The sequence below is a fragment of the Anas acuta genome, chromosome 1, assembly GCF_963932015.1.
Source record: "Anas acuta chromosome 1, bAnaAcu1.1, whole genome shotgun sequence".
Taxonomy (NCBI): Eukaryota; Metazoa; Chordata; class Aves; order Anseriformes; family Anatidae; genus Anas; species Anas acuta.
In genome coordinates this window covers 103,665,750-103,681,013 of record NC_088979.1, presented here as the reverse complement: position 1 = coordinate 103,681,013, position 15,264 = coordinate 103,665,750, and the positions used below count along the sequence as shown (strand labels likewise).

Sequence of the window (15,264 nt, the reverse complement as noted above, 5' to 3'; positions counted from 1 at the left end):
AACAACAGCATAATCATTGAAAACATGTAACACAGTTTCACAGAACTAGGCAATAGATAATGACCATACATTTTTTTCTCACTAAAACAAGTGCAAAGTACCTATTGTTTGAAAATCTTTCTGACTTCATCCATATAGTCATAGAATTACAGAATTGTTTGGGTTGGAAGGGACCTTAAAAATCATCCAGTTCCAACCCCTCTCCACCATGGGCAAGGACATCTCCCACTAAACCAGGTTGCTCAAAGCCTCATCCAATCCGGCCTTAAACACTTCCAGGGATGGGGCATCCACAACTTGCTCTGGGCAACCTGTTCTATTGCCTCATCATGCTCATAGTAAAGAATTTCTTCCTCATGTCTAACACCTTTCTCACTTAAAATATCAAGAAAGGTCTATCTTGAAAAGATAAACTCATTTGAGTGCACCCTCAGAAAGTTTGTGGACCAAGTCGAGTGGTACAGTTGACACACCACAGGGAAGCGATGCCATCTAGAGGAACTTTGACAGGCTTGAGAGGTGGGCTCATGCAAACCTCATGAAGTTCAACACAGCCAAGTGCAAGGTCTTGTACCTGGATCAGGGCAGTCCCAAACACAAATACAGGCTGGGCAGAGAACAGATTAAGAACATTGCTGCAGAGAAGCACTTAGGGGTGTTGGTGGATGAAAAACTACAACAAGCTGAGAATGTATGCTGTAGTACCCAGAAGGTCAATCATATCTTGGGCTCTAAAAAAGCAGGACCAGCAGATCAACGGAGGTTCTGCCACTCTAATCACTCTCATGAGATCCCACCCGAAGTACCGTGTTCAGCTCTGGGGCACCCAACGTAATAAAGACACAAACCTGTTAGAGTGAGTCCAGGGGATGGACTCCCATGGAGTTCCAGGAAGGAGAGGGCTGGAGGACCTCTCCTATGAAGAGAGTGGGGATTATTCAGCCTAGAGAAACAAATATAATGGCATTCCAGTATTTAAACAGGGCCTAAAGGAGAGGAGAAGAGGAACTCTTTCTTAGGAAGTGTAGCAATAGGACAAGGGGTAAGAGTTTTAAACTAAAAGAGGGGAGATTTTACGTTGGATATTGGGAGGAAATTCTTTACTATGAGGGTGGTGAGGCACAAGAACAGGTTGCCCAGAGAAGCTGTGGATGCCCCATCCCTAGAGGTGTTCAAGGCCACGCTGGCTGGTGCTTTGGACAACCTGGTCTAGTGGGAGGTGTCCCTACCCATGGGAGAGGGGCTTGAAATGGATGGTCTTTAAAGTTCCTTCTAATTCAAACTAGTCTACGGTTACATGATTTCCTACCCTTAACAGAACAAAACCAACAACTACCAAAAAAGCCACCTTCAAATTAAGTAACAGTAGCATGTTTCAGTAACAGTTTTGATACATATATTCTGACTTAGAAAAACACTGCACAGTAGATAGAATATTTACTAAGAGTTACTAAAACATAGTAGTAATTATATGTGTACATTAACAAAGGAATGTATTGCCTTGTATTGCTTTAGGTCATCTTTCTCTTAAAAAATAAAATAAAATATATATATATATATATTTCATTTGGCACTGCATTTATACTTGCCTTGTATGTCCTTATATTAGATTATATGTACGAGGGCCTGAATATCTTGTTTGTTTTCACTTCTATGCAGCTCACACAAAGAGTGGCACTGTTGATACTCAATGAACCAGCCACTAAATTTGTCCTCCACAATGAGCCTGAGATCAATAACTAATTTTGAAAACTGATTAGTTTGCAGCAGGGAAGTAGACACAGTCTGAATCTTGCCGGAGGATATAATCAGCCAGTAAATAGCAATATTAGTGCTGTAGGTAATAGGCTGGGAATAGCAGAGGAATGGGATATGGCCCAACTCTAAAATAAAGGCCTCTGCACAAAGGGCAATTCAAATCCTCTCTCTCCCCATCTTTCCCCCCACTCCCCCTCTTTTAAACCACATGACTTGTACAATGAACTTTATGTTTTAATTTTTTGTGTTGGAATAAAGTTTAGTTTTATCACATTCCGTGGCTGGTGACTGAGGAATGTTTGTAAATGTATCGTAATAAAGCTTGCAAGTGCAGCCTTGGGTGATTATTAAAGAGCTACAGACATTTTTACAGATCTTTGCTAGTTGTGAACTCCAGATGTTTCCAACATGAAAAATGTTATGTTCTAACAGTTAATGTTGTATCACCAGCCATTCAGAAGATGTATCTTCTTATTATAGCACGAATGTTGCTATGGTGATAATTGTAAAACTGTGACCTAGCAGGAAGAAAACAAATGTATCTGGCACAAAAGAAGATATGTAGTGTATCAATTAAGTCAATGAATGGCTAGATAACAAAAAGGTAATGGGAAATTTAAAAATCATGCACAAATCTTGGTTAACATATGATTTACTGTAATTGCCACTTCTTTTAATTTTCATGTGGAACATGTCCTCCGTTAGCTTTGTGGACAGACAGTAGAATGCTGTCTGTGTGTAGGTAGGTGTCAGTACTGTCCAAAATGACAATGCTTTTCCTTCTCCACAAAGCCTGCACATAAAAGAATCCCTACCCAAGACTTCAAAATTTATATTTCCCTTTCGAAGAACCCATGGGTTTGTATGAAAATGGTTTTGTATTTTGTGTTTTGGTACTGAAGAGTGAATTTGACTCCAAGACCATATACAAATAACGACAGGTTTTGAACTATCAAGCCCCAGCCATCAGAATAGAAATAGACTTCATGCAAATCTGGCCATGGCTTGTTTAAGGAATAGTCTGTTCTTGGGACCAACACTCTTAATTTCTGGAAAGTAGCAGCAGTAAATTGGCTCAGGGTTTTCACTTGGGGAGTCATAGGACTGTTGGGACTAGGAGACTGTAAGGACCCAAGTCCCCTGTCAGCAGTCTGCTCATCACCTAGAGTTAGCTTTTCTGTATGTCTGTTCATCCATTTCATCATTTGTTCAGTGGGAATAACAGTGCTGACCCTTTTTACAAAGAGCTTTTTCAGATCGATGTATGAAGCATGCTGTTATTTTCTAAACTCATAAGTAGCCATATATGTGAAAAAACAGCTACTCCCATTATGAAGGTAATGATCAAATATCCCATCTTAAGTCAACTACTATTGCTGCTGCAAATGGTTTCCATCTCCCAAGCAAAGAACATTTCTGGTATGTGAGAAAGACATCACCATTATCATTCATCCCAATCAGCTTGATTAGAGTAGAAACAAACAACAGGAAATCATCTATCTGTATGCACATCGGCCCTGCTTCAGGAGTCCTTGTCACTGGCAAAGCAAGTGAACTCCCGGGGTCACTTATTCTTAAATGTATATACTCCATACTTCTTTCCTACATACCAGGAAAAGAAAGAAAACTGAGTAGATTACTTTTCTTATTAAATTTATGTGTTACAACAGCGTCCAATGTGCTTGGAAATCAATCGCACAACAAAGGACAAAATTACAAAAAAGAAGTGGCATGTTGTAAATCTCTTGATATTTTCAGATAGAAACCAAACATCTTTCTGCAAGTTATGCATTAGTCAAAATGTTATCAAGATCAAGGCTTTCAAGTGATATTTTCAAGCCATATTAGTTGTCCTGTAGCTCTGTGCTTCACTCAAACTGGAACACAGCCAACAAGCATGGCTTGAAAACTGTTAGCTTATGTCTTGAGGGATTTTTTCCAGCTGTATTAAAGAATTAAGACCGAGCTCCCCCAACTCTCACTGCACTGCATGCTGATCCTGGGCAGGAAAGGAAACAGAGGCATGGTGATGTAAAGGGATTAATCCAAGGTCAGACTGAAAGTTAAATGTAGGATTTAGGAATAGGCTCTTACTGCTTGATTATGCTGAAGACAGAGAAAACAGTGAAGCCCTTTCATTTTAACTTCAAAGAAATGCAACTGTTTTGCACGTGGAAGTGTAACAGCGTGGTATTGTAGAAGGTTTTACATCAAGGCAAACCACAGCTATGACTCAGACCAAAAACATCTCACATTAAACTTGTCCTAGACTTTGTTTCTCCACACATATATACCTGATTAAACATATTTAGATTGAAGATTAACAAATTTAACAAAGAAATAGAAAACACTAGGTATAAATGTAAAAATAAACAATAAGTAAGCATAGCTGGAACAAACATATCTAGAGGACTAAATTTCCTAACAATCCAAATCAGATTGTGCTTTTTCCTTTTTATCATCTTTTTTTTCTTACTACTTACTAGCTCAGCCAATGTTAGTGACAGGCATGAAGAGAAACTGTATGAGTGATACAAAAGTCAAGGTAATGGTATTACTGTGCCACTACAAAGAACGCTTGAGTAGATAGCAAAAACTAAAGGTCATTTAATAAACACATTTTTCATTTTCTCAATGAAAAGGTTAGACATATGCACAGAAAACATTGGAAACATAAACCAAGGAGACCAGTTGGACTTTCTTTTCACAATAATGAGGACTAAATACCTGAGAACATTCTGTTTTGGTTATGTCAGGCCAAACAACCCTAGAGTTTAAAAATGAACAACTACACCCTGAAACATTTATTTTCAAGCAGTCCCTACCACAATGAAGACAAGCCCAAGAAATAAGGATTTTAAAAAACACAGTACCTTGCTCCTCCAGACCTTTCATTGTGATCCCACTCCTCTTTACCCCTCCCACTTTACACCTGCATTTACACCTGCACGCAATGATGAGCCTTTTCTTTCTGCACCTGGGTAGGAGTAAGAGGGAGTAAGAGGATAGTAGTAAAATAATCCATAAATGTGTATCTATCAAGAGTCTGAAACTCTCAGAATACATAATTCAACAGATAAATCACAAGATATTAAAAGAGAATTGCAACCTGTCAGTAAAGTTCCAGTCAACATGTGATTCACGAGTGCTAGAATATGCCAGCATGCAATGGATGCTTCATTTAGCTATTATTTGGGGGTGAAATATAACAGGAAAGAACTATACCGTGATTTGCAAACCTTATTCTACAACAAACCTTCTTAATATTCCTTTTGAAATCCTTGAGTTCAGACCACCAGGTATACTTTTTCTAGGCTCACAAGTTGTAGCTTTTATAAATTGACAGGGAGAAAATGTATCTATCAATGCATAGCCAGGATAGAACAGTAAAAATATGGGGTTTGCAGAGGAGAGTGGCAGTAATCACTTACTGTATGCCAATATTCTATCTATTCTGTGATGTCCAACAACGGGAGTCAGTTTTGGCTCTCCCTGTGTAGAAATGAGTGTTTTGGCAGCTAAGAACTAGGAATAAAATGAATGAGACTAGACAGCTTTAAAAAAAAAAAAAAAAAAAAAAAAAAAAAAAAAAAAAAAAAGGATAATGTACTCTTTCTAAAAGACTGCCTTTATTTGCCTGTAGAAATTTTTGTTGTTTGCTGTGTCAGAGAAGATGCAAGTGTACCACTGTGCTGCAATGTTCATATATTACTTTGTACTTTCTGCACTGAGGCAGTACCTCCACTCATACGACAAAGCTTGACAACCTTAAATCATTTCTGTAACAATATAAGCATTCAGATTGAATGCTGCTATTTGGCACAGGGCCTCTTTAAGCTAACTTGGCCTCCCAGCCCCTCAAGCCTCCTTTCATCCTTTTCTGGTCTGGCAATTCCTTCTCTTCCTGTTTCCCTCCCAACACCTCTGCATATGTATTATGCACCATAAAATGACAGTCCAATCAATAGTTGGCTCACTGATTTGCCTCTCAGACCCCTCCAAGTCAGTGATTATGACTCAGCAGTCGCATTTTTTGTAAATTAAAGTTCCTTGGGAGATTCCTGACCAGAACCACAGGCAAAATCAAGGATGGCAGCTGTCCTTTTTGTAACCCTGAGCTTCTCAGGGTTGGTTTGACTCCAGCAGACCTTGAAGCACTTGCACAAAGGAGGTAGAAGTACTTGAGAATGTGAAGTGAGAACCCACACATCCTCCAGGGCCTGATGTTTCACAGAGTGTCTACACAGAGAGCAGTAAAAACGTGCCTCAGTGTATTGAATACTCAGCAAGACCCTGGGATAAAAATGATTTATGTTGTGAATATAGTGAAACAGCAGGACGAAAGGCAGAGAAGCAGAATGAACCAGGCAAGAAAGGGAGAACAAAGGCACACAGAAGATGAAAATAAATAAATTAAATAAGAGAAAGAGAAAAAAAGGAAAAGAAAAAAGAAAAAAGAAAAAAAGAAAGAGAAAAAAACTGGATGAGAAGAATGTGAGAAAAAAAGAACTTTCAGGCCCAAATACTGGCAAAGTGTAAGAGGAAGAATGAAAACTCTGGTCATGTTGGTAAAATAAATAAATAAATAAATAAATAAAAGGGAAATGTGATGCTTAAACATGCCGTGATCTGCTTTTATCTTCTATATAGGAAACACTCAACCAATTAAAGTACACAAGCAGCCTCTGAAATATCTTGCCTATTTTACGCATAAGAAAGCAGAAACAATGGGCTTATATAACTTGCTCAGGTCATACTGTAAGTCAGCAGTGAACCAACCGTGTTTCTCTGACCTACCTGCACACAATACTTCTTCTTTAGTGGAAGTAAAAGACATGTTTTCACTCCAACTTTTTCACTGTAGGGAGCTCTTAGGGCCCCCTTAGGAACTATAAATCTTGGCAGTTCCTCATTTAAAGTTGGAATGCAAGAAGATTTAAACAGTTTGCAAATAAAGCAATTGACCTTGGTTTCATGGGCAGGAAAGCCCCATCACATCTCACTTTTTCTATGACTTTACATTCAATGCACCCCGCTTCAGGTCTTCAGCGTTATATAACTAGTACAAAGAGTAAAGCTAACACATTTCCTAGTGTTACCTTTTAAATAAGCCATTTCTAGCACAAAACTCTGATAATTCCAAATAAAGAGGCCAACATAAGATCAAATTCCCAATAAACACATGAATTAGCTTCCTCTCAAGGTTCATCCACTCATTCCTTGATTTTTATCAGTCAAGTAAATGGCTTGTCAAAAGAATGTAACATAGTTGATCCATATATGTGCTGTGAGTTACATATTGTCAGAACTTACTTGTGCACAGTCTGGGTAGGAATGACAGTTATTATTAAATATCAGCTGGCAGAGGAGAATTACACCAGTTTTAGTCAACTAGTAATGACCTATAAAATTGGTAAAAACTGTAGGAGGACAACAATCTGCCACCACACAAATTAAAATAGTGGGTGACAACCCAGTGGAATACTGAGTCACATATGCTGAAAAAAACAGTGGAGAAACAAAACCTGTTCTTATTGACAGAGGAGATACTACCTGGAAACTGAGGTCAAACTTTGCCACTCTGACTTGGAAATTCCAGTACAAGTGATCTTTAAGATGCTACATTATATATTTTATGCAGAGCAAAATGACCAGAACAAAGCAGCAATCCCAGATTCGACCTTTTAGCCCCCAAATGTCAGTGTCATACAGAAAACTTATATCCCATCTGACAACTGGATAACCTTGACCCAGAGGAATAAGAGCTATTGGATTAACTAGACTACAGACATACTGATTTCTTTGAAAGCTTACAAAGAGACGAAGGAGAAAATAAGTTTTTTCTGAAGCTGCACAACTAAAGTGTCTAGTTTGTTAAGGCTGTTTCATACTAATGTGAAGAACACACCTTGTGCAAAAGGATTCTGTAGTCTTCTTACATTTTCTATAATGGCTTTCTCTGCCAGAGCAACTGGATTCTTTGTAGTTTGACCTTGCGTGTATTATTTAACCATGACTTGTGTGAAGACACACTGACTACAAAGTACACATAACATTGAAAATGTGAATGACTGAGGGACTTAGCCAATGAACTAAGCTAAGTTATATTTTGGCATGAGGAAGGAATGCATGCATGCTGTTGATGTCCACTGCAAAGGAAAGAATGAATTTGACTTCTGGAAAGGTGCACATTATATCTATATAACCGTGTCATGAAAACAGATCAAAAGTTGAGCCCAAATATCTCAAAATTTCCACAACATTTTATTATCATATCCTACCTAATGTTTCCTGAAGTGCTAGGAGATTTAAGCAACAGAAATAGATACAAAAAAAAGTATCAACAGCTAGGTAGATCCCTTTTATTAAGTATTTTTTTTGTAAATAGATAAATAAATAAATAAATAAATGACATTCTGCATTGTGCACTGTTGTAGACTTTTCCTTGCTTTTTTTTTTCCCCTTTTTTTTTTTTTTTTTTTTCCAGATTATATCAGGGTTTCTGGTAAAGCCAGGGAGCTATTCACTGACAAGCAAGACACTAAGTAACAGTGAGAATACAGACCAAAATGATTGACGTTTCTAACTGTAAACACAGAGACTTTATTTGAACTAGAAAGCAGTGCTTCTTGCTGAAGGTACTGATAAAGCTTCTGCCACAGATAGTTATGAGTAGTGTGCAATGTCAACTTGAGATAAGGAGGTTACAACATTGTGAAAAGGAATCCCCTGAACATGAATCCCATAGCACCAAAGCAGTACTTAACAGTATAGACCTTCCTGACTTCCTTCTAAATAGCTGGGAAGAGTACTAATAACATATTGTCAGAATATGTGAAAAAAAAAATATTGAAATTAAATAAAAATAATGAAAAGAAGCTTAAAGCAGGCTTACTTATTAAATTGTATTTCTATCCCATACAGGAAATAGTTTGGGTAGAGGATTTGCTCTTTAACATAGAGTAGCAGTGGAAAAAGTTACTTCTTACTCTGGTCTCCTTGTCTTTGCACAGTCAGATAAAAGAAAAGTTTCTGCCAAATTTGTAGTCCTGTCAGTGCTGTAGAACCAACTTAATCCATGGGAGAAACCCCTCGCTATTTTCTGTCCTCTGTGCACTAGTCAATACATAATTGGGGTATATCTACTTCAGTTACTTTTGTGCTTTAGTATAGCCATAGCTATTTTAAAGCTATTATTAGCAATGAAGCTGCAGCAGCGTGGAACTTGGCTGCACAACTCCCCTAGAGAGCAAGAGCATGCACTCTTTTCATTTGGTGCACACACCAAATACCAAACCATCCTAACCCATGTAATGGGAGAGCGGAAGATGGCATTCCAGGGCAGTCTGTGTGGGAATGAGGGCAAGGTGAGGGAGCCAAGAGGACTCACTGCACAGAAGCTAAACTGTGTTCAATTCCCTTTTAACCACTTGTATGCAGGGATGAAGTGAGCAATGGTGGAATCCACTTTGAACCTGGAAGAGACTCTTTTCTTGAGAGTTTGACCTGTGCGCACACCTTCAGTTACTTTTTCTTAAACTACCTGACTGAACTGTATAACAAACATGTTGTTTGTTATAAAAATTTTGGAATCAACAAATTGCTGTCTGAATTGAAAATATTAAATGATTGGAGGAAGATAATAACTTTACACAGAAAAAAATAATATTTTATGTATGACATGGAGAAGGATCTCATTAAGTGGTATAGACTGGAAACTTCATGGAAATTAAATACTCTATAATGTTAAAGATGAAATCTTATGGTTCTTTGGGTGATTTTCATATTTTTGAGAATATTTTCAGCAACTGACCTATAAAATAATGAGAGTGATTATATAATAGGTCTAAAACTACAGAAGTGGACTGTGGAGTTATAAGAAAAGTTTAAAATCTGACTTCATTATGGATTACCCATGGTTTCATTGCAAATATTTTAATCATGGTGGGGAACCTTATTATTATTATTATTATTATTATTATTATTATTATTATTATTATTATTATTATTATTATTATTAAATAACAGCCTTTCACTGAATTTAATTGTTTGTTTTATTTATTTATTTTGTTGGCATCAGCTTACAGTTATCGTAACAGTTGTTACATCATGTTACAGTGTTTCTGGTCTTAAAGGCAGAAATATTATTCATGAATAGTATGGCTGTGTTTGTGAGGGTTTGAGTAATAATGTGCCCTGCCATAAGCAGAATTTGTCTAAAATTTGCCTAAAAAGTACTAGGAACAGAAAAGAATGATAGCTGTTCCTGTTTTTTTTTGTTTGTTTGTTTGTTTTGTTTGCCTCACCACCTAAATTTGAATTTCACCAGTTTAAGCATGAGCACATTTTTGTTGTTATTCTTCCATTTAGAATCCTCACATGATGCCTTCCTGAGTAATTGATGGCTATTATGAAGAAAACAATTTCAGCTGTCATATCTTCAGAAGAATTAAGACTTAACATCCATTGCAGCCAAACAGCAGCTAGCTGCCTAAATAACCAGGTCAAATGGTTTTGGAAAACTTCAAATTTAGATGCATATATCCCCAAAATACCTGCTTGTCATCAATTTAACAACAAAATGCTGTCCTCCTTATTTTTATTTTTCATGTTGTGCATTCCATATGTAGTCAAATCTAGAGTAGATGCAAGCAGCTGACTAAAATTAAAAATAAATAAATAAATAAATCTACATATAAACCTCATTATAACCAAGAAACTTCTCATGTGAAGATTCATAGCATTTTGTTGACAGGCAACATATCAAGGGTTGGCTTGCTGTTTTTTGTTTGTTTGTTTGTTTGTTTGTTTTCGTGCAAACAAACAAACAAAAACACATTCATTTACTTCCTTCTCTTGATAAGAATTGTACTTTTCATCATTATGTACTGTTATGATAAGGAGATACAGCTGCAGGGAGAAAGTCTGGGGCTTTGTATCACTTTCAGCTCTGGCAATGGCAGCTGATGGACTGAACCAGAGTTCGGATTCTTGCTTTTAAATTCAGTCTCTCACCACGCAGCCCCAAGCTAGCTCACTCCAAGAATACAGTCCTAGGTATAATAAAGCTCCTTATGGTTGTTTATACAAAATTTCATTTTTAAACTGCTATGAACTATTTACCTAAATATCAGGTAAACTGAACGCTCTTCAGCTGACTTTTCTCTGTGGCTTTGAAGAAAAGTCAGACTACATTTTTGTAAACACCACTGGTGCACCCTGAATGCAGGTACCTAAATTTGAGTAGCATTGGGGTTAAGTAGTAGGTACCTAAGTAATTGTTGCATCTGACCTTAAATATCTAATATATAATGGCCCTAAATGTAATGTATTTATGGTCAAAACAGCTCCATGAGCTAAGTTAGCACCCCAGCAGCTGGACTGTCTTACCAACTCCTCATCCAGATGACGGCATTTCTACCATTTCCCATGAGTGGCATGGGAATAATACTGGAGCTTAACAATGACTCCCAAATTTAAGCATCAGTACCAACGCCATGGCTTGTATGTATGAATCTGCGAATATCTAGGTATGAATGTGCACACAGCATTTGCTCAGAATGTCAGAGAGCATGATTTGGGTAAAGGATAGCTTTTTTTTTTTTTTTTTTTTTTTTTTAAGTGTCTGGGGTTATGTTGAAAATTATATTTCAAAATAACTCATTTTTAAAAGAAGAAATACTCATTTTTCATAAACTTCCTGATTACTTCCTGATCATTGCCACGGTAGTCTCGGGTACAGGCGCATACACCTACCTTTTTTATCTTATGAAGGTAAAAAGCAAAGTCCTTGTGACTGAAGAACTTGTTATTGCCAGTGAAACTGTAAATGGAAGGATTAAGAGTAGTAAAGAATCCAGTTAAGTAGTCATGTCATTCCTTCATAGCCTTTGCAACAGGAAAAATGTCATATCTAATCAATTTTGCTTTCAAACTGTTTTTTCTTAAGTGTAATTTTTGGGAGTAGTCCAACTCATGAAATTTAACCATTTTCAGCTCAAAGTACACCTGCAAACTTGTGGATATTAGGATTTATTGGTCTGGTTCGAGTTCACTTTTTAACACAACTGCAGTCTGAAGTGAGTTCTGATATTATAATATTTTACAGATTCTTGTTATAGATATGACTAAAAAACTTATTTGCAAAGTTAGCCTCAAGCAAACGAGCTCTTTTCAGTCCCACCTGTCCGAGAGACAGGCTTTGCTCAGATTAGTAGTTTTACCCTGACTTTTACTGACTTAAAACATGTTCTTGTGCATTGGAAACAAAGTGCTCCAAGACACATTCACCACCCTGTCTGTATTCCTCTCATTTTCATGTGGGGTACACATTCTTTTGTCACGGTTCTTCTTGAGCATGTTTATAAGGTTAAGTTAGAAACCTGTGAAAATAAATATTTTTAGTAGATATATTCTTTTAATATCAAATATAGTGGCAAAATTGAAACTGCTGTAATACAATAATATTTTTTTATGATAAACTATCTTGTAGATCTCCATAACTCTGACACTTAATGATTTCTGATGTCTGGAAGGTATTAGACTGTGGTTGTAATAATCTCTATAATTGTTACAGTTCATGCTAGCTGGACTGCACATCTATTCTTCATCTGTCCTTAAACTAATTTGTTCTACGTATGAATATATCACACTCATCAATTTAAAGTGCCATCCTTTGGCTATGCAGGTCATTAAGGAGTATACATTATGCATGAGTCAAACACACCAAACTTACACAAATGCTTTTTAGCAGTGTGCAAAATAGCTGCTTTCTGTTAGAGTTTTTAAGTTATTTTTCTAATCGAAACCCAAGTCACAGCTACAACTAACCAGCAATCAATTACTTCCCTCCAAATACAATGCCTTGGATGATGAGAGTTATACTACGTCTCTGTGTTGAATTCTAAGATTATCAACATATACTTAAAAAAAAAAAAGCTTGCAGGTCAGAGGAAAATGGGTTTTCCCACTCATTGCTGGCCAGAAAGTATTCATTGCAATTACTGCAGTGCTGAATGCTTGAAGTTCTTTTATTGCAGCAAGGGAAATTTCATTTTAATGCAGCTGCATATACACAGGGCACCTATACCAACAGAATCCCACTGTAGAGTCTATGGCTCTGGTAACAGTTTTGATAAATAAATGTATACAGTCATTGAGGAAAGTAATGATTTCTGGCAAGACATGAGTCCTATATGAAGTCTCAAGATTGTACTTGACAAAAACTGTGCATAACTAGATCAAGGACTATGGAAAAGTCCAAGTAGCAGTAGGCAGAGGGCTCATAATGTTAATCTTTACCACAAGAATAGCTCAGCTAGCAACATTTGATTGCTACTGATGTATTGATGAATTGTAACTGGCAGGAGATCAAATGCCTGCCTCAGTTATATTCCCAGCAGATGGATGCTCAACACCAAAGTAACCTACAAATGACACAAAAGTTGGTCCTTTAAGGAGCCTAACTGTCAAATGGGAAAGTGAAATGAACTGCTTTATTTTCAGAACCCTTGTAAAGGGGTTCTTGAAGAATTTGCATGCAGTTTTGCCCAAACTTCCCTTGTTCTGGATTGCATTTTTGTTCATTTGTAAGATACTCTTATTCTTCCACATCAAATATGTAGATGAGTCACCATAACTACCTATGCAATGTTTATCCCATGTGTTAGAGAAATGAAACTGCTTTCTTCTCCACCTTTCTGAGCTGTTCATGACCAAAGTTACTGTGCTTAGAAGAAAATGAAGTAAACCATTTCATGTCAGTACAAGAGGAGTGTTTCTTTAGGGACAACATTTCCTGAACTGATTAAGTGCCAATCACTTCATTTCCACAGATAGGTACAAAGAGCAAAACCTAGCCCTCAGTAGATTAAACCGGTTCACATCACAGAATTCATTTTGCATATAAAATCTGATTTAAAAAAAAAAAAAAAGAAAAAAAAAAGAGATAGAAATAGAAAGTGTACACATTATGAGTACACAGGAGAAGGGAGGTTGTGCATGGGTTGAGACAAGTACACCTGTTACTCTTTCAGACAGGTCATACATACTTTTTTTTTTTCTTTTTCTTTTTTCAGTATTTTACAACCACACTAGACAAACCCTGGGAAAAATCATTAATAATATCTTATAAGTATACCTAAGATTATACAAAACCAGACATTACTATGAAGTCTCTTTAAAATTGTGTTAAAAGACAGTTGCAAAAATATATATACTACGTATTTTTTTAGCAAAGATATGTTTTGCCATTGTAAATATTTCTGGGTAGAATACTAATGCAATGAGTAATACAAATATCATATATACTTTCCCTTGTATTTACATGAATACAGTCTCCATTGCTTTGAATGTTCCCTTAATACTACCATTAAATTAGTTTGTTTTCTTTTCACCTCAGAGTACAGAAAGACACAAACAAAAAACAACTGCATCTAATTAGTTATTAGCTATTACTTGTTAACTATGATTTATCAACTGATCAGGCTATTTTCACATGATTTATCATGTCATAATCATCACTGAAAAGTTAGTCTTTGAGTCTCTAATTGAGTAGGATGATCTTCCCCCATCAAACACATAAGAAGAACTATGCAGAAATAGGTGTCTGGGAAACCAGGTTGGAAACACAATCATTTTACATTTTTGCACAGCAGCCAAATTATCCCTAGAGAATTAGAATGAGCTAGAAAATTAGTATTCACCCTCCCAATAATGAAGTTATCTGAAGAGTGAAGGACACCTCTTTCCTCCTGGAAAAAAACAGCAACTAAAAATGAGAATATCCTCAGTTTTTAGTAAGTGGCATTACTTCATATAAATTTTGATGGTTCATAACAGCTACAAAACTTGCCCAAGTATTTCTGTGAGGTAAAGAGAGGGGTAGAGTTTTTGATGACAAGCTCTGCAGGAAATGGAATATAAACCGAGGTATTTGCAGGCACTATGTTCTTTCTGAGCAGATGCCTGAAGTTCTTCTTAGACAAAAAATTTGGATTAGGTCCCCTGGCTCAGATTCCATAGGATTCATTTTGCTTTGCAAAGGTGCTATCAGCTCCGATTTAATATAGCATAAGATAACGTATTAAAACTACATTTGGATGATTTTCTACAGCCTTCTGCATCCACCCCAGACAATTTCACATTCATTTCTGAATTTAGAAACAGAGACTGAATATCAATGGAAGGCTGGAGACAAAAATGAAGGCTGCAAATGTTTGCTGTTTCAGCAGTTACTGTTTTGATCTTCGAAATGGAGGGAAACCGTCACTATTAACAAATAGTGGAAGAAACTTTAGGACTAAAAGAAAGAAAAAGATAAATAGAACAAGGCTCATTCTTTGAAAGGTAGATAGATATAAGTGCACATGCTACTTAGAAAGTCTTTCCTAATATGAAGTGAAGCATGCTGCAAATCTGACATCAGAATCAGATGCTTGACTTTCCTGCTTGAGAAGTGATGCTTGCTACTGAGTTTCTGTGGTGTAGTCAAAATGTAGTTAGTGC

At 36.7% G+C, this 15,264-nt stretch overlaps 1 protein-coding gene across 2 annotated transcripts in view; it reads right to left on the bottom strand.

Annotated features, from left to right (window-relative positions):
• The window catches only part of ROBO2 (roundabout guidance receptor 2), a 625,847-nt gene that overhangs the window by 516,349 nt on the left and 94,234 nt on the right, over positions 1–15,264 (bottom strand). Inside the window, exon 1 of one of the 2 annotated variants that reach the window (XM_068690931.1) lies at positions 4,632–4,698. The exons of the other annotated variant lie outside the window; for it this stretch is intronic. Within the exon in view, the coding sequence (XP_068547032.1) occupies positions 4,632–4,653 (22 nt within the window). The 5' untranslated portion in view covers positions 4,654–4,698. Of the gene's footprint in view, positions 1–4,631; positions 4,699–15,264 lie in introns of those variants that run through there. 2 annotated transcript variants of the gene reach the window in all.